Source organism: Pipistrellus kuhlii, unplaced genomic scaffold (genome assembly GCF_014108245.1).
Source record: "Pipistrellus kuhlii isolate mPipKuh1 unplaced genomic scaffold, mPipKuh1.p scaffold_m20_p_30, whole genome shotgun sequence".
In the NCBI taxonomy this organism is placed as follows: domain Eukaryota; kingdom Metazoa; phylum Chordata; class Mammalia; order Chiroptera; family Vespertilionidae; genus Pipistrellus; species Pipistrellus kuhlii.
In genome coordinates this window covers 4,290,234-4,312,509 of record NW_023425530.1, presented here as the reverse complement: position 1 = coordinate 4,312,509, position 22,276 = coordinate 4,290,234, and the positions used below count along the sequence as shown (strand labels likewise).

The window sequence follows — 22,276 nt, the reverse complement described above, 5'->3', positions numbered from 1 at the left end:
CACTGAGCCACACTGGACGAGTGCCATGCAGGATTTCGAGATGAGAAAGAACGTGACCTGGCACTTGTTTATGCTCTCTCTCTCTCTCTCTCTCTCTCTCTCTCTCTCTCTCTCTCTCTTCCTCTCCCCTTCTTCTTTTCTCAAGGTGTGTACTTTTGCCCTCTCGCTCACTCCTAAGCTCCAAGGGCCCCTCTTTGCCTCTGTAACTTCCTTTCTGAGCTCCCACAGCCCATCTGGCTCACTTTTTCTCCCTCTGTGACTTTCTAAATGAACTTTCTCTTGTAGTTGAAAGAAAAAAAAAAAAATGTGACCAGACTCAGGTGCTCACAGGTGCCCTCTGGCTGCCGTGGTGGGAACAGACTCTGGGAGGTGAGGGTGGGAGTCAGGAGGCCAGGGCAGAGGCATCTATACTGGGTAGATGGCCACTGGGAGATGGAGCAGTGAGCAGATTCTGATGATAAAGCTGTACAAGGAAGAGACGATAAAAACCGTCTGTAAATGAATGCATTTCAAGAACTTGTTCTTTAATTCCAGAAATGTTTACTGAGTACCTACTATGTGCCAGGCGCTATTCTGACTGGAGAACACAGCAAAGAACAAAATGAAAATCACTGTGCCCTTGGGGCTCTATTAATATCATGGAGGAGACGGGCAAGAAACAGGATGCATCTAATCTAGGGTCAGAGTAGGGAATTTCATACAGAAGAATGCAGCAGAGTGAGCCTCGGGGAGCGATGGATGCTCACATGTAGAGTGGGTGGACTGGGCAGAATGTGGGATGCATTTTGAAGCGAGAGCTCCTCTCAGGTTGGCTGACGGATTGCGTGTGCAGGTGGGAATGACAGAACGTGGTGCCAGGGTGTGCCTTTGAGCTTTGGAGGGATGCCCACGTGAACACTCCCTTACATTGAACGGACATTGTTCCCTTCGCCCCCTCCCTGTTCAATTGGGCTCCTGGGAAGCAGAACCTGAGCTGCAGAGTTGGAGTGCATGATTAATCGGGCGTGGGGCCTAAGCGAAGTAGAACTGAGCGGGGGATGGGTTGACCAAGGATGAAGTTTCCACAGGCTCTAAGCTTGGCCTGATCCAGACGGGGCTGGGGTTCCCTCCGGAAGGTAAATTGTACTGCAAAGGGGCGGGCTTCTGGGCCCCCGAGTCAGTCAACCATTGGCTGCTCCTGGAGGTGGAGGACACCTCCGAGGTGTATCCAGGGTTGTGCTGGCTCCCAAAAGCCAAGGGCAGGTCTCCAGCGGCGGGCCTTTGCTCTCAGCAGCTGCAGGGTGGGTGCACTGGGTCAGCGAGGGGATCTGGGCAGCGCCCCAGGCTCCCCCAAAGCGGGCCAGAGGAGCACCAGGCACTTGTGCCAATCGCAGCATGGATGTCTGACACCAGGGCCCGTGCTCAGCTCGCTCGGCATGGAAATCAGGCCAACTTGGCACGGGGGCTCCCCTGACACAGCTGAGAGCCTTTCCGATTCATTAACTGCCAGAGCCCCAGCTCCGCGCTCCCCAGATTGCATGGGAATCGCAGAAGGGAGCTGAGGGGGAGAGATGCTGCCCCGGAACAGGTCGGAACGGCTGGTGTAATTCCCCCACGGCCCCGGGGGGCCGCACAGCCCCCCCCCCCCCCCCTTTTGGCAGATGTGGAAATGGACGCGCAGAGAAGTGAAATCACTTACCCGAGTTCACACAGCTAGAATGTGGAGGGGCCAGGATTTGAACTCAGGTCACTGGGCTCTGGGGTCTATTGCTTCAGAGCTGTACTCAACTGCCTTAAACCCCGTGCCTCCTTCCAAACCCCAAAGCCCCTGTATTCACACCGAGAGGGAGGGAGAAGAGGGAGGGGAAAGAGAGAGGGGGAAGAGGGAGGGAGTCCTGAGGGAATGGAACAGAAGGTGTGTGGAGAGTGGGGGAGAAAGAAGTGACACTGAGGACTTGCCATGTGCAAGAGACATTCGTTCATTCGTTCAAGGAAGGAAGGAAGGAAGGAAAGAAGGAAGGAAAGAAGGAAGGAAGGAAGGAAGGAAAGAAGGAAGGAAAGAAGGAAGGAAGGAAGGAAGGAAGGAGGCCTCAGCCCTGCCCTTTTGGAGCTAACAGTTTAACAGGACATGCGGACTCTCGCCCAGGCAAGGAAGAGAACACGATGTAAGGAACTTGCTAGAGGGGAGGGGTAGGGAACTGTGGAGACACACACAGCAGCGGATTGGGACCTGACTGCAGGGATGGGAAGGCTTCCTGGAGGGGGTGATGTTTACTCTGAGCCCTGGAGGATACACAGAGTTTGGAGAGCCCTGGGGCAGCTGACAGATGTGCAGCAGAGAAGAAACACCAGCATCTGTACAGCTCACAGATCAGGTTTGAAATTCCAGCTCTGCCACTTAATATACAGAGCAAGCACCATTATCTCAAGGTTTTAAAAACTTGTACAGCCCTCGCCAGTTTGGCTCGGTGGATAGAGCAGTGGCCTGTGGACTGAAGGGTCCCAGGTTCGATTCCGGTCAAGGGCACATGCCCAGGTTGTGGGCTTGGTCCCCAGTAGGGGGAGAAGTGGGGGGGTGGTGTGCAGGAGGCAGCCAATCAATGATTCTCGTCATTGATGTTTCTATCTCTTTCTCCCTCTTCCTTCCTCTCTGAAATCAATTTAAAAAAATTTGTACAAATATTTATGGAGTACCTACTATGTGCCAAGTGCTTTTAGGCATTTGGGAACATGGTAGAGACCAAGACTTGAGGTCCTTGTACATGCCCTCCTAGTGGGTCATACACCACACCAGCCAACAAACACAGTATGGTTTCTGCCATGACAAATATCAGGCTGGGAGATGGGGACTGAGAAGGATTTCTTTAAGGGGGTAGTCAGGGGAGGCCTCCCCGAGGAGGTGACTTTTAAATTTAATTCCTAACTCTGGACAAGAAGGATCCAGCATTACCACTGCTCTTCCATAGGCTTGCAGAAGGGGATGAAACGGGACAGTAGACATGACCAAATGCTCCCTAAGTGTGTTGTTCAGTAACCAAGGCAGTTTAGAGAGAGGCAGCCTGGGTCCTGAGTCCTGTTAGCGAGACGGTCATTTACCTGGTGCCCCTCAGATCCATTCCTTCCTCGCCCTTCCCTTGTTCTCTATCTCAGGGGAGTTGACCGAAAACTACATTTTCCAGGTGGCCTTGCTCACTGGCTTCCTGTTAAACTCAGCCCGTAGAAGGCCGTGGTGGGCGTTTAGAGGCGGGAGGGAGAAAGAACCTGGGGGATTTCTCCTGGTTTCTTTGCTGCAGGCAGGGCTTGTCTCTACCTCCCCCCCCTCGCCCCCGCCATCTAGTGCCCACCTGGCATCCACTCAGGCAGCTTGTGGCCTGGCTCCCGGGCTCAGTAACACTCCTCCTCCCTCCCCCCTGCCAGCCCTGCAGCTTCTTGCAGTTGCTATTCTCTGGGTTATTTCACCTTCTCCCCTGCCCTCTTTCACCCCTTCTGGCTCCTCAGCACCACATCCCCCCACGTTCAATTTCCTCCACCAGCCATTGGGCATGACCTCTGACCCTGAACAGGCTGGCGACACACCAGCCACTGCCACCCTGACCTTCAGCGTGTAACACCACCAGCCTCCCGGAGCCATTGTGAGGCGAGGGGAGACGTGAGCAGGAGCCGGCATTGTCCGGTTCTTATCTGTAGGGCTCGGAGCTCTGCACAGGTGCTCATCTAACCTCCACAACCACCCTAAGGGAGGGTGCTACTGTGAGCTCCGTTTGATGGGGAAACGGAGGCACGGTGAGGTTTTAAGTCACTCGCTCAAGGTCACCCCGCTGGGAGGTGGCGCTAGGAGGCCCCTCACCCACGCACCATGCATCGTGCATGCGAAGTGTCTGGCATGTGGGCGAGTTGGGGGCGGTGATCGTCGCTACGTGTGGCTGGTCTCTGGTGAGTGCCCAGGATGGAGGTGATGCTGAAACCCCACCTCGGATGGACACAGGCGCGGGCGGCCACAATGCGTGTTGATGGAAGGCCCTTTTGGGATCTGCCACCTGGAAGAACATCCCTCAGCCTCCCGCTGGCGCCTGGCCCAGCCCTGGGGGAGCGGGGGCAGGGGGCCTCTCCCTCCCAGCTTCGGCTGGGAGCAGCTGCTCAGCGCTTAGCCAGAATCGATTTCCCTTCAACGGGCCCATTCTCGCTAACAAAGAGCTCCCTGACCCAGGTGGCCGCAGCCGCCCCCTCCTCTCGGAGCAGGAGGACGTGCCTTGCTGTCGGCTGGAGCTGTTTTCTGTCTGTGGGATTCATTTCTCTGAAAGCTCTGGAAAAATCCTAGGATAAAGCTTTCAGCCCCCCGGGTCCTCACCTGCAGTTCACTGGCAGATAGCTCTGTCTGTCTTCCCTGGACAGTCCACCTCCATGATCTTCCTGACCAGATCCTTCCCCCACTCACATTCATATGTTGAAGTCCTCTCCCCAGGACCTCAGAATGTGACTGTATTTGGAGAAAAGGGCCTTGAAAGAGGTAATTAAGTTAAAATTAGGTAATTAAGATGGGCCTAATCCAATATGACTGGTGTCCTTACAAGAGGAGATAGGCCCAGCTCGCGTGGCTCAGTAGTTGAACATTAATCTATGAACCAGGAGGTCACGGTTTGATTCCAGGTCAGGGTACAGGCCCAGGTTGCGGACTTGATCCCCAGTAGGGGGCTTGCAGAAGCAGCTGATCCATGATTCATTGATGCTTCTATGTATCTCTCTCTGTCTCCCTCTCTGAAAACAATAAAAATATATTAAAAAAAAAAAAAAGTGGCGATTAGGACACAGACACACAGAAGGTAGGCCATGGGGAGACCCAGGGGGAAGATGGCCACCCCCAAGCCAAGGAGAGAGGCCTCAGGAGAAATCAGCGCTGGCAGCACTTCCTCTTGGGCTTCCAGCCCCAGAATGGTGAGCAATTAAACATCTGTTAAGCCCTCCAGTCTGGGGCACTTTGTTATGGCAGCCCCAGCAAACCAATGCACACAACCTTCATGCTTCCCACCCCTTCAGGGTGAGCTCTCAGTCTATTATTCAAGACCCTGTGTGGCCCCGCTCCACAACACCGTGCCTGGCAGGGTCCCAGGGCGCAACCTGGCTCCCTCCAACAGGATGAGTAGAGAAGGTCCAACACATGACTCTTTGCAGAACGGTGGGCGGGGATAAGAGAACAAGCAAGAGGCTTGCTGAAGACCTTGGGGTCAGAACGAAGGGGAGCCGCGGTACCCACAGGCCTCAGGCAGAGCCACGGCTGCAGGAGAGGGCAGTGGGCTGCTCAGGCTGCCATAACAGAATACCAGACTGGGCAGCTCAAACAACAGGCCTTTCGCTTCTCACCATCCTGGGGGCTAGAAGACCGAGGACAAGGCGTCAGCAGGGTTGGGCTGGTTCCTGAGCTGAGGCCTCTCTCCTTGGCTGGTCCATGGCCCCCTTCTCCAGTCTTCACCTGGTCTTCCTTCTGTGCCTACCTGTGCCCTGATCTCTCTACAAGGGCAGCAAACATATTGACCTGGGGCCTCCCCTAGTCACCGCTGTGGTTTCTTTCTTTTTCTTTTTTTTTTCTTAAATATATTTTATTGATTTTTTTACAGAGAGGAAGGGAGAGAGATAGAGAGCTAGAAACATCGATGAGAGAGAAACATCGACCAGCTGCCTCTTGCACACCCCCTACCGGGGATGTGCCCACAACCATCGCCAGGTCCTTGCACATGCCCTTGACCGGAATCGAACCTAGGACCTTTCAGTCTGCAGACCGACGCTCTACCGCTGAGCCAAACCGGTTTCGGCTGTAGTTTCTTTAAAGGCCCATTTTCCAAATACAGTCACAGTGTGAGGGCTTGCGGATGAGAACTGCAGCACAGGGTGATAGATCCTCCCTTCCTTCAGTTGATGGACAGACGTAAACCCCACCTGCGGCCAGACTCTGAACCACCAATCAGCACCTGCCAAATACCCTTAGCCCCCCCACCCCCATTCCTAAGTCTCTAGGTCCCTAAATCACCAGTCAGTGTGTGCTGAGTGCCCTAATCCCCGCCCCCTATCCTTAAAGGTGCTTGTACTCCACTTGCTCGCTCTCTTCCGCTCCTCTCCCTGGAAGCAGCTAGAAGGGGTATCCTTCCCTCCAATAAAGCCTGTGTGTGTCCTGGCATCCCGATCTGTGGTCTACCTTCTCTATTTAATCTATCGGGGGGAAACACAACTCCATCCATAGCATAAGGGATACCCAGAGGAGCCCCCAGATTCAGAGTAAGGGACACAGCCACCGGGGAGCCACTGCTTGGCAGACTCTGACCCTGCCCGCACCCCCAGGCTCCCGCGGCTGCTGCATTAGCTGCCCTGCTCAGTCTTCAAGGCTTTCCCCCAGGCAACCCCGCCCGCCCCGGGAGCCTTGCAGCCAGCTCCTCCATTTTGAAGGGGCGGCTGCAGCGATCCGTGCGAAATGCCTTGGAAGATAAATTTACCCCACGACGACCTTTTCCCCGTGCTGACGGATTGATTTTAGCAATCTATCCCCAGCCAGTGGGCCCGGCCCCAGCCCCCACCACGGGCGCTGATGGCTGCAAATTTATGCCCGTGCCAGAAATTGAATTCCTGTACGTCGTCGTCGAGGGAAGTGTCTGAGGAGCTCACCCAGGCTCATTTTTACTTCTGACAAACTTCAGTCGAGAGATTAAACCCGGGCCGGTGTCTTCCAGCAGCAGCAGGGACCGCGGTGATGGGGAAATTACTCACTGCGGGCATTCCTCTTACATTCCCTGCCTTCCCCGTGGCCTCCCGGGGCCGAGACAGAAAGAGCAGCCGGGCCCGCAGGCCTGTATGGCGAAAGGGAATTCCCACTTCTGACCGGCTAATGCTAGAAAAAGGGCTCATTCTGTGCACCCAAAGGCAGGCCTCTCGGTCCCCGTGGTAAATACCGGGCCGTCCAGCGGGGAGGGCAAGCAGAGCTTCTAATTCATCGCCAGGCCCCTGCACCAGCTCCGGAGGAGGCTGACTCGGTCTCAGCAACTTTGCAAGGCTCTCAGGTTCCTTGAGTTGCTAAGCAGAGAGGGCATCCAAGCGTGGATACTCCCGGAGCCCCCTCACTTCCATCCCGCCATCTGCCAGCGGCCCAGCGTGATGGAGGGAGAAAGAGACACCAAGGGGCAGCTCTGTGGTGGAAGAGATGCCGCCGTCTCGCTGGAAAGATCTCTCCCGCTCGCCTTGAAAAATGTGACTGTCTGATGCAAATGTAGCTGCTTCCCTTTGGCACAATATTAAAGAAATGAACCCTTGATGTCTACAAAGAGGGATCAAAAACGAATCCTTCTTTCTGAAAGGAGAAGGGCTTTTATTCCGCCCTGAACTTTTCTAGATCTAGCCTCTGGCAGGGATGTCGGCAGAACACAGAGTGTGGGAGGATAAAGCCGTAAGTGGCTGCACGCGTGTATTCATTCATTCAGGAAGATTCTGTGAAGCGGCTGCTGTGTGCCCCGCGTGGGGCTGAGAGCTGGGGAGACCGCAGGGGCAATCAGAACTCCGTTGCTGCCCTCGAGCCGGTGGGGCATTCTACACAACCCCCTGAAAATGGCATGGTCGTGAAAAACAAGGGAAGGCGGAGCAACGGTTACAGACCCGTGAAGATTAAGGGGATGTGTTGACGCAGTGCAGCGTGGGGTCCTGGGCGTGATCCTGGGCCAGAAAAAGGACGTGAGAGGAGAAATTGGAGAAATGCAGATAATGTCTAGAGTTTAGTAATGGTGAGGCACTGTTTAGCTGTGACCGATGGACCCTGGATGTATGTACCGTATTTTTCGGACCATAAGACGCTCCGGACCATAAGACGCACCAGTTTTTAGAGAAGGGAAATGAAGAAAAAAAGATTCTGAAACAAATAGTGTCCTAAAATATTTTATGTGCATTAAAACCCAACATCACAGTCATAAACACATGTAATCAACCCTGTAAAGTAAACAGCAGCATTTAGAACCATTTTAGAGCCGGGCAAGCACACAGAGACCACACAGAGCCGGGCAAGTAAAAAAACTTTTTTTTAAAGTATATGTGTAGGCTATATTTGGACCATAAGACACAGGGACTTTTCCCCCCCACTTCTGGGGGGAAAAAAGTGCGTCTTATGGTCCGAAAAATACGGTAATTGATGTTAACGGGAATCTGGGTGAGCAGCACATGGGAGCTCTGTACTATCTTCATAACTTTTCTATAAATCCAAAATGAAAAGTTTATTTTAAAGTCAGCGGGGAACAGGGCACAATGCTAGAACAGTGCTGTTTCTGTGAGTTGGTGTAAAAGCTTCCGTCACTGGGCGGGCACTCAAACAGTGCCAGATGCTGTGATTGACTCTTCTTCTTCTTTTTTTTTAATCTTTATTTTTGAGAGTATGACAGATGTCTCCTTTCCCCCCCCTATTGTCCCCCTTTACCTGGTTCACACCTGGCCCCCGGCCTTCACCACCCTATTGTCTGTGCTCATAGGTAATGCATATCTAATAATAAAAGGCCAGGCATCACGACCAGCACGACCAATCGACCAGTTGCTATGAGGTGCATTGGCCACCGCTCGGTCCCTCCCCCAAAGCAAACAGGCTCCTGTCGCTGGATGGCCAGCAAGGAACCACAGGAACCAGGCTGGTGGCAGTGGAGAGGGACTGGGGCCTGGACTCACGGGGCAGTGTCAGCGTCACAGAGTGTCCTGGGGTGGCGGACATGGCTCTGACCATAGGCTAGGCCTAGGGACCCTACACACACACGATTTCATGCACTGGGCCTCTAGTATGCAAATCAGATCTTTGGTTAATCTCTTCCTGACCTCCTTCCTCCTTCCTTCTGAGACTTTTTTTTCTTTAAATCTTCACTGCAGTATATGCTTTACTGATTTGAGATAGATAGATAGATAGATAGATAGATAGAGAGAGAGATATCGATGTATGAGAGAAATATCAATTGGTTTCTTCCAATATGGGTCCCCACTGGGGATCAAACCCACAGCGTAGATATGTGCCCTGACTGGGAATCAAACCAGCAACGTTTTGGTGCATGCAGCCATTCTTCAACCAACCGAGCACACCGTCCAGAGCCTGTGACTGACTCTTGACGTACTAATTCACCGTCCTGACATCAGTCTTGTAAAGTTCAGCCATTATCCTCCCAACTTTTATTTGTTTTTAAAAAATACTTTTATTGATTTGAAAGAGGAAGGGAGAGTGATAGAAACATCAATGATGAGAGAGAATCATTGATCGGCTGCCTCCTGCATGTCCCACACTGGGGATTGAGCCTGGATCCCGGGTATGTTCCGTGACCAGGAATCGAACTGTGACCTTCTCGTTCATAGAGCGAAGCTCAACCACTGAGCCATGCCGGCTGGTCAGATCCCAACTTTTAGATGAGTAAGCAGAGAGTTTAAGAGAGGCACAGAGGGGTTAAGCCACTTGCCCAGCGTGACACAGGAAGGAAAAGATCAGAATTTGGACCTAAACAGCCTGAGCTGTGAAATTCTACAACCGCCTGTTCACTCACAGGTACTTAGTGAGCAGCCCCTCAGGGGCTGACTAGAAAAATGAAACTCTTCTAGGTCTTTCAGGGACTTTAAGCCAGGGGCTTGGTTACCAAGATGATGGAAGAGATGAGAAACTGAAGAGAAGATGAAGCTGATTCTCAGAGATGAGCAATAGCAGAGAGCCTCTATTTCCTCCCTTACCCCCCGTCTGAGAGAAGTCCTCTGGATCAGAGATATCCCTCTTGATTATTTAAAAAAATATTTTTAAAAATTGATTTTGAGAGAGAGAGAGAGAGAGAGAGAGAGAGAGAGAGAGAGAGAGAGAGAGAGAAATATTGATGCGAGAGTAAAACATCGATTGCCAAAACTGGTTTGGCTCAGTGGATAGAGCATCGGCCTGGGGACTGAAAGGTCCAGGGTTCAATTCCAGTCAAGGGCATGCACCTTGGTTGTGAGCACATCCCCAGTAGGGGGTGTGCAAGAGGCAGCTGATCAATGATTCTCTCTCATTGATGTTTCTAACTATCCCTCTCTCTTCCTCTCTAAAAAAATCAATTAAAAATATATAAAACAAAACAAAACAAAAAAACATCGATTGGTTGCCTCCTGCATGCCTCCCATCAAGAACTGAGCCTACAACCCAGGCACGTGCCCCGACCAGGAATCAAACCGGCAACCTTTTGGTAAATGAGACAATGCCCAACCAACTGAGCCACACCAGCCAGGGCTCCCTCCAGATTCATAACTGCCACACCCATTTCATGTGTCTTATTCCTAGGTATTTTCTTCTTCTTTTGGTTGCAATTACAAATGGAATTGTTTTCTTAATTTCTTTTTCTGACATTTCATTGTTAGTATATAGCATGTATGGATTTTTGTGCATTGATTTTGTATCCTGCAACTTTACAGTATTTGTTTATTGATTCTAATAGTTTTTTTTTAGTGGAGTCTTTAGGGTTTTCTATATGTAGATGTTAGAAAAGTGACATGTCATCTGCAAAAAGTGACAATTTTCTTCCAATTTGGATGTCATTTATTTATTTCTCTTGCCTGATTGGGATTCCAGTATTATGGTGAGGAAGTGGTGAGAGAGGGCATCCTTGTCTTGTTTTCTGTTCTTAGAAGAAAGCTTTTAGTTTTTCACCATTGAATATATAAGCCGAAGGTTTGTCATAGAGGGCCTCCATTATATTGAGGTACTTTCTTCTATACCCATTTTATTGAGTATAGTAAATGGATGTTGTATCTTGTCATTGCTTATTTATGTTGCATTGAAATTTGTTTCATTGAAATTTATGTTTCAATCATAAATGGGTGTTGTATCTTGTCAGATGCTTATTCTGCATCTCTTGATAGGGTCATGTGATTTTTGTCCTTTATTTTATTAACTTGGTGTGTCACGCTGCTTGATTTGCATGTGTTGAACGGTCCTTGCACCCCTGAAGGAACCCCACTTGTCTGTGGTGTATTATCTCTTTAAAGCATTGTTGTGTTCAATGTGCTAGTGTTTTGTTTAGGAGTTTTGCACCTATGTTCATCAAGAGATTTTAATCTGTAATTTTCTTTTTTGTGTTGTCTTTGCCAGGTTTTGGTATTGGGTTAATGTTGTCCTCATAAAATGAGTTAAGAAGTATTGCCTCTTCTTCAAAATTTTTTTTGAAGACTTTGAGAAGGATAGGTGTTAAATTTGCACTTTTATTTTTGAGGAGTTTTTTTAAAAATTTTATTTTTCTTTATTGATTAAGATATTACATATGTGTTCTTATCACCCCATTTACCTCCCCACTCCGCTCACTCATGCCCTCACTCCCCTGTTATCTGTGTCCATTGGTTATGCTTATATGCATGCATACAAGTCCTTTGGTTGATCTCTCCTCCTTACTCCCACTCTCCTCTACCTTTCCTTTGAGGTTTGACGGTCTGATTGATGCTTCTCTGTCTCTGGATCTGTTTTTGTTCATCAGTTTGTATTGTTCATTATATTCCATAAATGAGTGAGATCCTGTGATATTTATCTTTCTCTGACCTGTTTATTTTGCTTAGCATAATGCTTTCCAGTACTACCCATGCTGTTGCAAATGGTAAGAATTCCTTCTTTTTTTACCGCAGCATAGTATTCCATTGTGTAGATGTATATTTTGGGAGAGGTTTTGATGACTGTTCCAATTTCCTTACTTTTCATTGGTCTATTTAGATTTTTTCCAGTTCTTCATGATTCAGTTTCCAAAGGCTATCTTTCTAAAGACTTACCCATTTCTTCTAAGTTATAGAATTTGGTGCTGTACAGTCTTTCCTAGTATTCTAGCATAGTTCTTTGTATCTCTGGGATGTCCACTGTAACTTCTCCTTTTTCATTTCTGAAAAAAAAATTAAGTTTTTATTTTATGTTACTGAATTGGTTAATATAATTATATAGATTTCAGGTGTACAATTCTATAATACACCATCTGTATATTTTATTGTATGTTCACCACCCAAATTCAAGTTTCCTTCCATCCCCTCTTTACCCTCTTCTACCCCCTCACCCCTTTCCTTTGGTGATCTTCATACTGTTGTCTGTGTCTATGATTTTTTTCTTTGCTTAATCCCTTCACCTTTTTTATCTGCCCCAATCCCTGTCCCCTCTGAGAGCTGTCAATCTGTTCTCTGTATCTGTGAGTCTGTTTCTATTTTGTTTGTTCATTTCTTTTGTTCATTAGATTCCACATACAAGTGAAATCGTATGGCACTTGCCTTTCTCTGACAGGCTTATTTCACTTAGCACAATAACCTTCAGATCCCTCCATGCTGTCCCCAAAGGTCTGATTTCCTTCTTTACGGCCAAGTAGTATTCTACTGTGTAAATGTACCACAGCTTTTTTTTTTTAATCCACTCATCTACTGGTGGGCACTTGGACTGCTTCCAAATCTTGGCTCGTTTCCAAATTCACATTGAGTCTTCGTATTGAAAGGGCAGGGCGGGGCGAGGATGAGCTCCCAACTCCGCCCCATAGGGCGGAGTTATCCCTAGCCCTCAAAACCCCTGCACTGGGAGAAATTCTCTCTCTTCCGCCATGCTGCCGGCATGAGTGGGAGGAGCCCATTGCTAGCATGGTACAGGCTCTTTTGTTTATTGCATCGGACTCGGCTCCCTGGTGGTCCTTGGGGATCACGAAGTCTGGGCATAACAGTATTTGTAAATTCTCACACAAGGCAAGCTCCTCCATCCTTCCCTGGACTCCAGGGCAGGAAGTCAGTTGAACTCAGAGGCCTGTGTCTCTTCCCACCTTTCCCGGGAAAGTTGGTTTCATTGATTATTGGCCCACATTGGCACTGTGATGGCAGAGACGAAGGCATGCTGGGATATAAGTACTGGCTGGAACTGGGGCTTGAGAGGTGCTGGAGTGTTCTGCCAAGACTTAGAGAGCGTCTCAGGGCAAGATGGGTTATTGACGTTGGGAGGGGATGAAAGAATGAATGAGTGAATGAATGAATGAGTGAGTGAGTGAATGAATAGACAGACTAGAGGCTTCTCCCATCCGGCGCCTCCCCCAGCCACAGGCTCTCACAGGCTGCTCAGGCTGAGGGAGGCCCCAGCGCTCCCTCTCGGCATGGATGAGCTGATGTCTTCCTTAAGGCCTGTCAGGCTTATCACTCCGAGGATTTGCCCAGTGCCTCCAGGTTTGACAGGGGCAGCTTGCTATTATCTCAAACCCTCCAAAGGGACGTGGCCCTGTCATAGCTCAGAAATGGCAGACAAGCGTGTCCCCGATCATTCGTCGCGGCCATCCTGCCACCCTTCTGAGAGAAGCCACGGCTGCCGCGGAGCCCACTGGGCGTCCGTCTGCAGCCGATCTCAGAACACGCCTCCGTGGGAGAGGCAGAAGGGCAAACGCACGGTGGGTCTGCGGGCAGGTTTGCTCTCTGCCCCACCGGCCGACTGGATCCAGTCACTCAACAAACACTCATTGGGACAGGCCTGGGGACCCGGTGACGAGCAAAGCACACAGAATCCCTCCCGCCCCTGAGGCCCATTAGGCCACTGCGGCCAGGCTTGCGGGAGGACAGGGGAGGTGAAGCATGGTGCTGCGATCTGGAGCCAGATGGCACGGGTTCAAATCCCAGGTCCACCACTTGCAGTCTGTGAGACTGGTCAAGAGTCACGAGCCCTCTTGCCTCTCAAAGGAGGATAAATGACAGCGCCTGCCTCCTCGCATTGTGGTGAGAACCAGATCAGTTAAAACATGCAAAGTACTTAGGACAATGCTTAGCATATATAAGAAATAGAAGGATTAGGCCAGCGGTTCCCACGTGGGGCACACGCCCCTGGGGTGCAATTTGATTTTTAAGGAGGACAATTCGAGAATGAGTTATTAACAGTGAGTTTTTTTTTTGCATTTCTGATAGTTTTAGGGGCCTCAAACACAGTATATAAATATAGAGTGACATATTGATGCATTTCAGTTCTCTGCTACATGTTTTGAAACTTTATTTGCTATTTTTTCATGTCACTTCATATTATCATTATTTTTTAAAATATATTTTTATTGATTTTTTTACAGAGAAGAAGAGAGAGGGATAGAGAGTTAGAAACATTGATGAGAGAGAATCATTGATCAGCTGCCTCTTGCACACCCCCCCTGGGGATGTGCCCATAACCAAGGTCCATGCCCTTTTCCGGAATTGAACCCGGGACCTTTCAGTTCGTAGGCCGATGCTATATCCACTGAGCCAAACCGGTTTTGGCCATATTATTATTTTTAAGACAGTTTCTCAGTGATTTCTTCCTCAGTACTTCAACTGTCCTTTCATTCGTTTATTTTTCTCTTTCAGGATTGCCATGGTCTTTGGAAGCTTGTTTAGGCTTCCTGCACGTGAATAGGAGTTCACTTTTTTAAAAAAAAATATATTTTATTGATTTTTTACAGAGAGGAAGGGAGAGGGATAGAGAGCTAGAAACATGGATGAGAGAGAAACATTGACCAGCTGCCTCCTGCACACCCCCTACCAGGGATGTGCCCGCAACCAATGTACATGCCCTTTACTGAAATCGAACCTGGGACCTTTCAGTCTGCAGATTGACGCTCTATCCACTGAGCCAAACCGGTTTTGCCAGGAGTTCCTCTTTTTGAAAAATAAGAATTATATGTCACAAGAGGGGTGGTGGTGGTGGTGGGGGGGGGTCAGGATTTTAGAGATGCTTAGGTGGGGCATGGCCAAAAAGAGGCTGGGAGCCACTGGATGCGGGGGGAAAAGCACAGGATGCCAGGGGAAGTGGGTTACTGGAGAAGGTACAACAGAGGCTGCTTTTGGAAAAGACATTTGTGCTTGAGCCCCAGGAAGGGCGAAGAGGGAGCCCGGCCAGGAGATGGGGTGAGAGTGTTGATGGCAGAGGGTCTAGCCAGTGCGGAGGCCTGGGGGTGAGAAAAAAAAGCACGGTGTGTTCCAGCAAGGGCCAGGCCACTGAAGACGGCATGGAGAGGACCCGTGTTGACTGCTGTAAAGATGGAAAATGACATCAAGGCCATGGCCTAAGCAGGAAGCCGCTGGGCCACGTGGGGGCCAGCGCGCAGCAAGTGTCTCTGCCCGCCTTCCGCAGGGCTCCTCTCTCTCCTCTCTCGCTCACTCCGCAGGCCATTGGACTTTCCGTGACACCTCATCCCTCTGCAGCCTCAGCCCCAGCTCCACAGACAGGACTTCCATCGGTCCTTCCAGATCGTCTTCACTTAGTGACTCAAGCTCTAACGATTTTCCCTGCGGGAAGTGAGAGTGTCATGAGGGCAATAACTGATAATCAATAGCAGCGAGCACTTGTGGTGATTGTTCTCATGGCTCGTGCACACAGCGTGAACACATCCGAGCTTCCCAGCAGCCCTGCGAGCTGGCGCGGTGATCATGGGAGGAAATGGCACAGAGCGGTTAACCGAGCTTCCCGGGTCACACAGCCAGTGGGCGGCCGAGCCAGGGCATAAACCCTGCAGGCAGCCTGACCCAGGACACTGTTCTCGGCCGGCCGTGCGGCTCTCCTCTGCCAGGCGAGGGGGAAGAAGAGACAGCGGGAGGAGGGGGTCATTTCTATCGTAAGGGTGGCGTCTGGAAAGAGGCTGGTGACATCACACAGACGCCTGTTTGGGAGGGCCGTGGGAGCGATCCTTGCCTGTTCTTGGTACCAAAAATACTTGAGCTATCTCCTGAGCATCTGGTGTACTTGGTTCCAGGACACGGGGAGCCACAGAAATGACCAGCTTTCCTTTTCTGAGTTGGCGGCGAAGGAGCGAGGAGCCAAATGAAGGGCCCAACCATATGCTGGTTGTGCCGGGTCTTAAGGGATCCGTTTTTCTTAGCCTCGGCTTCTGGCTCCATGTCCCTGCTTTTCTCTGTTTTCCTTTTCTCCCTTAAAAAAAAAAAAAAATCTTTACAAGATCAATATGCATTCATTGTGGAAAACTCAGAAAATAAGATACCCTTGAAGATGGCAATAAAAATCCCCACTAATCCCCAACTTGCATGTCTGCATGGTATTCCCTCCTGTGAAGGCGACTTAAGTTTTGAAATCAATACTCCTGTGATTGGACAACATGAGGGGAGAATTCCAGCTGTCCAATTTTTTTTTCTTTCTCTCCCTGGATATTAACGAGCATCCTTGTAGCAATTGTTCGTCCACATGATTTCCCTGGGCTGAATTCTTCGGCTTGGATTGGCTGGGTCAAATGCAAATGCAGAAACCATCAAGCGCTGGCTGGCTTTGGATCGGCAGCCTGCCCTCCAGAAACACCTAATTCCCACTTTTTTTTAAATTGGAGCTATCTGTGGTGTTTTACATATCCCTGTAAACCTCTCGAATCCTCTCTGGAACAAGGCAGGGGACAAATAAATGTATAAGCCCCAAGCCACTTCTGCTTCCTGATTAAATTGTCCAGCCTCAAATGCAATAATATCCTTGTCTTATTAAGAGCCAGCTGCTTGCTCTATTCTTGTCGGCTAATCCCCCGTAGCCAGCGCTGGCTGGCTGGCTGGCTGCCCCCGGGATCTTGGAAGACCGAGGAATTGCTTTTAAACCAAGGCGTGGGGGGGGGGGGGGGGGGGGCGCTGGGCCCTGAGACCTGGGTGTGACAGTCAGAGAATTTTTTCCTGAGTTTCTCAGACTTGGTCAATCCCGAATCTGTTCCAGAGACATCGGCTTAATTGGGGCAGCAGCCTCTGCGAAAGTGTTTGGAAAACTCCCAGCCAGAAAGACAAGCTGAGCAGCCACTGAGCACATACTTACCCTCTTAGAGGCCATTAGCAGGGATATTAAACTCAGAACCAGTGTCTCGGCCAAGACAGCGGCTGGCTTCTGGGGAGCATTTGCCACATCGGAGGTGAGACAGGCCACCTCGTCGGAGGCGGTAGCACAGGCCATGCTCTGTCTCTCGGTCTGGGACCTCCAAGAGTTCATGACGTTGGTTCCAAGCTAAACCCAGTCTAACAGAGCAGGCACTTGGACCCTCAAACATCAAGCCTTCCAGGTCATCCCAGGGGCCCCTGGGGACGTGAACTTGCCTGTGTAGTATTTGATCTTGAACCTGGCAGCGGGTGATGCCTGCCGTGCTGAGAGTTGGCGGCGGCCAAACCCCAGGCATTTAATTACCCTGCTGCAGAGAGCGCTCCTGCGAGGGGTGTCCACGCAGACAATTATTTTAGGAAAGCCGCGGAGGCCGCCTCTCCTCGCCATGTAAATCTTGCTTCTCTTTTGCAATTCAATATTTCTGTTGTTGAGAGAATGGGGATGGTTTGCTTCAAAGCACAGCCCAGGAGATGTAGGAAGGAGATGCTAAATAGGTTGGACTGGGCAGCTTGGTCTCTGCACAGGTGAGACTTTTTCAGGGGGTCCTGTCCAAATTGCTTGGGGATCAGAGCCAGGGAACGTGGATGGGGAAGCCTGGACTCACGTGTGTTGCTGTGTGTGTGTGTGTGTGTGTGTGTGTGTTTTAGAGAACTGGATTTGTTGTGAAAGAAGGCAAAGCTAGCTATGGTCTTCCAGGCGCTAGGGGAAAGCTTTCTTGACTCACCCTTTTTGTGTTGAGTCACCTTCTTGTCTGGGGTTGGGCTCCCTCAGGAGGTGATCCCCAGAGGACCCAGTGGGAGAAGGGAGAGGAGAAGGGAAGGAAACCCATGCAGGGTGAGCTAGTGAGCAGCGTGCTGCTGTGGGCACCGGGAGTACAGGTCCTAATGGGCTCCCCTGGGAAACGATGCGCTGTGCACACCTCAGAGTCCTCCTACCAGGGAGGCGAGAGGGAGGCATTTATCACTGATTCCTAGGAGGCAGGGATGGGGCCTGCGGGCGGGAGAAGCCTGCCCAGTGCAAAGGCAGAGCGGGCTCAGACCCCCAGGGAAAGCCCTGGGCCTTGGGTGATCCGAGCCTCGCTGCTGCCGCAGGACTGCAGAGGCATGAGTGTTGGCTCCGCCTGAATCATACCTGCACGCAGGGGAGTCTGGGAAGGCGAGTGACGTCATTCCCCCACATGGGCTCATAGAGAGGGGTTCCCCAACTTCAAAAGGTTGTGTAATAGGCACAAACAATGACTAATGACAGTGAGGAGTCAAGCTCGTCTGTACAATTTTATCACTCACATTCTAATAAGCTTTCCAGAAAAAGGCTTTATTGAGTGGGAGAGAAAAAGGTGGGCGTGTAATAGCTGGAGGCTCCAGGATTGTGCACAACACAGCCTGGCTTCTGCTGGGCACTCAGTGAATGGCTTGCAAATGATCAATTATAGGGCTTTGTTTCTCTGCAAAACACTTGGGCTTTTATCAGAATTTCTTCAGTGCCTGTGGGAATACATCCTGGATGGGACCAGAGTCGTTCACTTCCAACCTCCGTGTTCACCACTCATCATCTCTCCACCTCTACGCTCACCACCCATCTCTTGCCGGGATGGAGCAGTCACAGCAGTCACCCTTACCCTGGTCTCCTGCCCTCATCCTGCTCCCTGACCCCCACAGTCTGTTCCCCCCACAGCAGCCAGAGGGAGCCTGTGAGCACCTGACTCAGGTCATGTCTATCCTCCTTTTATCGATAGAACCCTCTATGACTCCCACCTCACTCAGAGCAAACATCTAACGTTCCTCACTGCCTACAGGCCCTGACATGCGGCCCTGTCCCCTCCATGCTCTCCTCCTCCTCTTCCTCCCTGCCCTCGCATCACCACCTACCCCTTTGCTCCAGCAACACCAGTCGCTTCCCATGTTTCCTAGTCACTCCAGGCAGGATCTTGCCTCAGGGCCTTTGCACCTTCTGTTCTCTCTGCATGGAACATCCTTCCTTGGCTTCTCCCTCACCGCCTTCAGGTCTTGACTCAAGTGCATCTTCTCACGGAGGCTTTCCCAGGCCACCCTAAAATTGCAACCCCACCCACCTCTAACCCTGCCCCCATCATTTCTTCCCTGCATTACTTCTCTCGATGCCACCATCACCCTTTAAATACAGGACGTTTACTTAATGGTTTGTTTCCGTTTCTCTAATGTGCACTCCTAGAGGAGCTTTTGTCTTTGTGTGTGTTGTTCACACTGTGATTTCAGGATCCAGAACAGAGCTGGACACACAGCAGGCGCTTAACAAATGCTTGTTGAACAAATGAGGCCATCATGCCGCGGTAAAACACAAAAGGACTGGGACTTGTGACTAACTCCAGAAGCTCAAGGGGGCCTGATCTGGAGGCCTGGCATGTTCCAGCCAGCGACAGCCAATGCTTTCTTAGCTTTCATTTGAGTTTTCAATGACAGTTGACATTCAATATTATTTTACATTAGTTTCAGGGGTACAGCATAGTGGTTATACATTTATATAATTTAAGAAGTGATCCCCCCCAAATAATCCAGATACCCAGCTGATACCATACATAGTTATTACAATATGATTAACTATATTTCCTATGCGGTATTTTACATCCCAGTGACCATTTTGTAACTACCTATTTGTACTTCTTAATCCCCTCACTTTTTCCACCCATTCCTCAAATGCCCTCCCATCTGGCAATGTCGTTTGTTCTTTGCATCTATGAGTCTGTTTTTGTTTTGTTGGTTCATTTATCCTGTTCTTTAGAGTCCACATATAAGTGAAGTCATGTGGTATTTGTCTTTCCCTGTCTGACTCATTTCATGTAGCATAATTCCCTCTATCCATGTTGCTGCAAGTGATTTCATTCTTTTTTATGACCGAGTAATAGTCCATTGTTTATATGCACTGCATCTCCTTTATCCAGCTGTCTACTGATGGCATTCAGGTTGCATCCATATCTTGGCTATTGTAAATAACATTGCAATGAACATAGGGCTGTACATATCTTTTTGAATTATATGGATTTTGGGTTTCTTCAGATATATGCCCAGCTGTGGAATTGCTGGGTCATAGGTGGTTCCATTTTTTATATTTTGAGGCTCCGCCATACCGTTTTCCACAGTGGCTGCACCAATTTACATTCCTACCAACAGGACATCTTCACCACACTGTTGTTTGTTGGATTTATTGATGATAGCCATCCTGAAAGGTGTGAGGTGATATCTCATCATGGTTTTTTTTATTGTGATGTTGAGCATCCTTACAAAATTTTTTATTGATTTATTTGAGAGAGTAAGGAAAGAGAGAGAGAGAGAGAGAAAGAGAGAAAACATCAATTTGTTGTTCTACTTATTTATGCATTCATTGGTTGTTTCTTTTATGTGTCCTGACCAGGGACTGAACCTGCAACTTTGGTGTATCAGGATAATACTGGAATTAGTAATCAACTGAGCTACCTGGCCACAGAGCATCTTGCCATGTCTATTGGCTATGTGTATGTCCTCTTTGGAGACCTGTCTACTCAGATCCTCTGCCCATTTTTTAATTGGACTTTTTTTTTTTTTTTTTGTTGAGTTGTATGAGTTCTTTATAAATGTTAGATATTAACCCTTTATTGGATATTTCATCAGATATCTTCTTCCATTCAGTAGGTTGTCTTTTTGTTTTGTTGATGATTTCCTTTGCTGTGCAAAACTTTTTAGTTTGATACAGTCTGATTTATTTTTCTTGCCTGACATAAATAAAAGAAATATATTGCTAAAAGAAATATCAGAGTTTTGGCAGTCAGTGTTTTTTTTCGAACAAGGCACAAACTTACCTGACCACAGAGGACCCTTTTCCCAGCACACCTGGTAAGATCGCCAGTATTCCAAGGATCATGGCTTGCAAACACAGCCACGATAAATCTCAGAATTACCTGAGTTATATCAACGAACTTGAAGTTTTGCTTAGGAGGAGTCTTAAAGTATTCAAGGCCCTGAAGTCTCCCTCAGGATTGTCACTGTGTGGCCATTGCCATGCTTGGGCGTCTCAGGAGCAGGGGCAGAGATGGGGAGGGGACAACAATAGGGTTGTGCTTAGTGGCCTTTGCTGTGTATCCGGAGCTTATGTGTCTCTGGGCTGAGGAAGCAGAAAGGGAGATCCGTGGCTGGGTGTCCTAGCAGCCCTATTTCTAATGGTGGTTATGGAGGCAATGTTGTGTGTGTGCAAATGTGTGTGCGAGATTAAATTCCTGCCTGTGCAAGGGCTCAAATCCCACAATTCCTTGCGGTGTTCTCTTACTCTTTGTACCTCAATCTTGTCGTTTGTAACATGGGGTCCCCTGCCTCAGTCACTCTGCCCATTCCAGGGATCTGGTAGGAGGCAGCTGTTGTTTCTCCAGCTCCCCTTTCTCCTCAGAGAGGGCTGGCTGAGTCCCCCCTGGCTTCCCGCTCTCTAACCCGTGGCTTCCCCACAGACCCTCTTCCAAAGCCCAGAAGAAGGCTGGCAGCTGTATACTTCGGCCCAGGCCCCCGATGGGAAATGCATCTGCACGGCCGTGATCCCCGCTCAGAGCACCTGCGCCCGAGACGGCAGGAGTCGGGAGCTGCGGCAGTTGATGGAGAAGGTGAGAAGGTTTCTTTGGGGGGATTCGGAGAAATCTCCCAGTTCTCTTCTTGCCCTCCGCCCCCATCCAGGTCAGCCAGGGCCATGTCTAGCCATGCTGGTTATTCGGAGCTGGCAGACAACCGGCCTCCCCTCCAGATGGATATTTTAGTTAGTATCTGTTCAGCCATTTTTTGGCTGAACTCTGTGTGGGAACCAGGAGGAAAGAGGACTCCAGTGGCAGCATCCGTCGCCTGCATGTGTGAGCTCCACCCTCACTGTGCACGCCCCACTCAGCCCTTCAGTGTGTCATACTCATCTCCTGAGAAGGTGTTTTGTGCCCTTGAGGAGGGGTCTCAGCCTCTATGCCAAGAGGTTCGTATAAAGATTCCTTCCCCTTTGATCATGGTCAATAGAAAATGGTCCCCATTCAATACATCCCTCTGCAGACGTGGTGTCCTTTGTACACTGCTTGCTGCCCTTGCCACTGCCCAGCTGACTGCCCATTAGACGGTTCTAATGTTGGTGTTAAAAGGGACCAGCTACCACCCACCATCACCCTATAAAGGAGGAAGCTGAGGCTTGGCAGAGGACGGAAGGGACCCTGTCAACCCAAGAGTCTCCCACCTATCAACTGTGTGGGCTCCTCCTACCCACTACACCAGAATTGCTTTCCCCAACCGTTTGGGACTTCCGTGTGATGTCCCTGATTGTGTACAGTGGCTCTATCCTGTTCTGCGGTGGCCAGGGCGGGTATCAGGCTGTTGAGAACTTCCAAGGTCATGTGGAAAGTCTGTGTCAACAACTTGCCTTTGAGCCCACCTTAGCCAGGTGGGGCCCACCTTGGCTACGGGCAGCTCACTTGACCGAGGTGGAGGTGGGAGCTAGAGGGCCTTC

General features: G+C 49.9%; 1 protein-coding gene across 2 annotated transcripts in view; it reads left to right on the top strand.

Moving 5' to 3' along the window:
- OLFM2 (olfactomedin 2) overlaps positions 1 to 22,276 on the top strand; it is a 69,394-nt gene that overhangs the window by 43,137 nt on the left and 3,981 nt on the right. For both annotated transcript variants that reach the window (XM_036459592.2, XM_036459591.2), the window contains exon 2: positions 21,252 to 21,401. In XM_036459592.2, the coding sequence (XP_036315485.1) occupies positions 21,252 to 21,401 (150 nt within the window). The remainder of the gene's footprint in view (positions 1 to 21,251; positions 21,402 to 22,276) is intronic.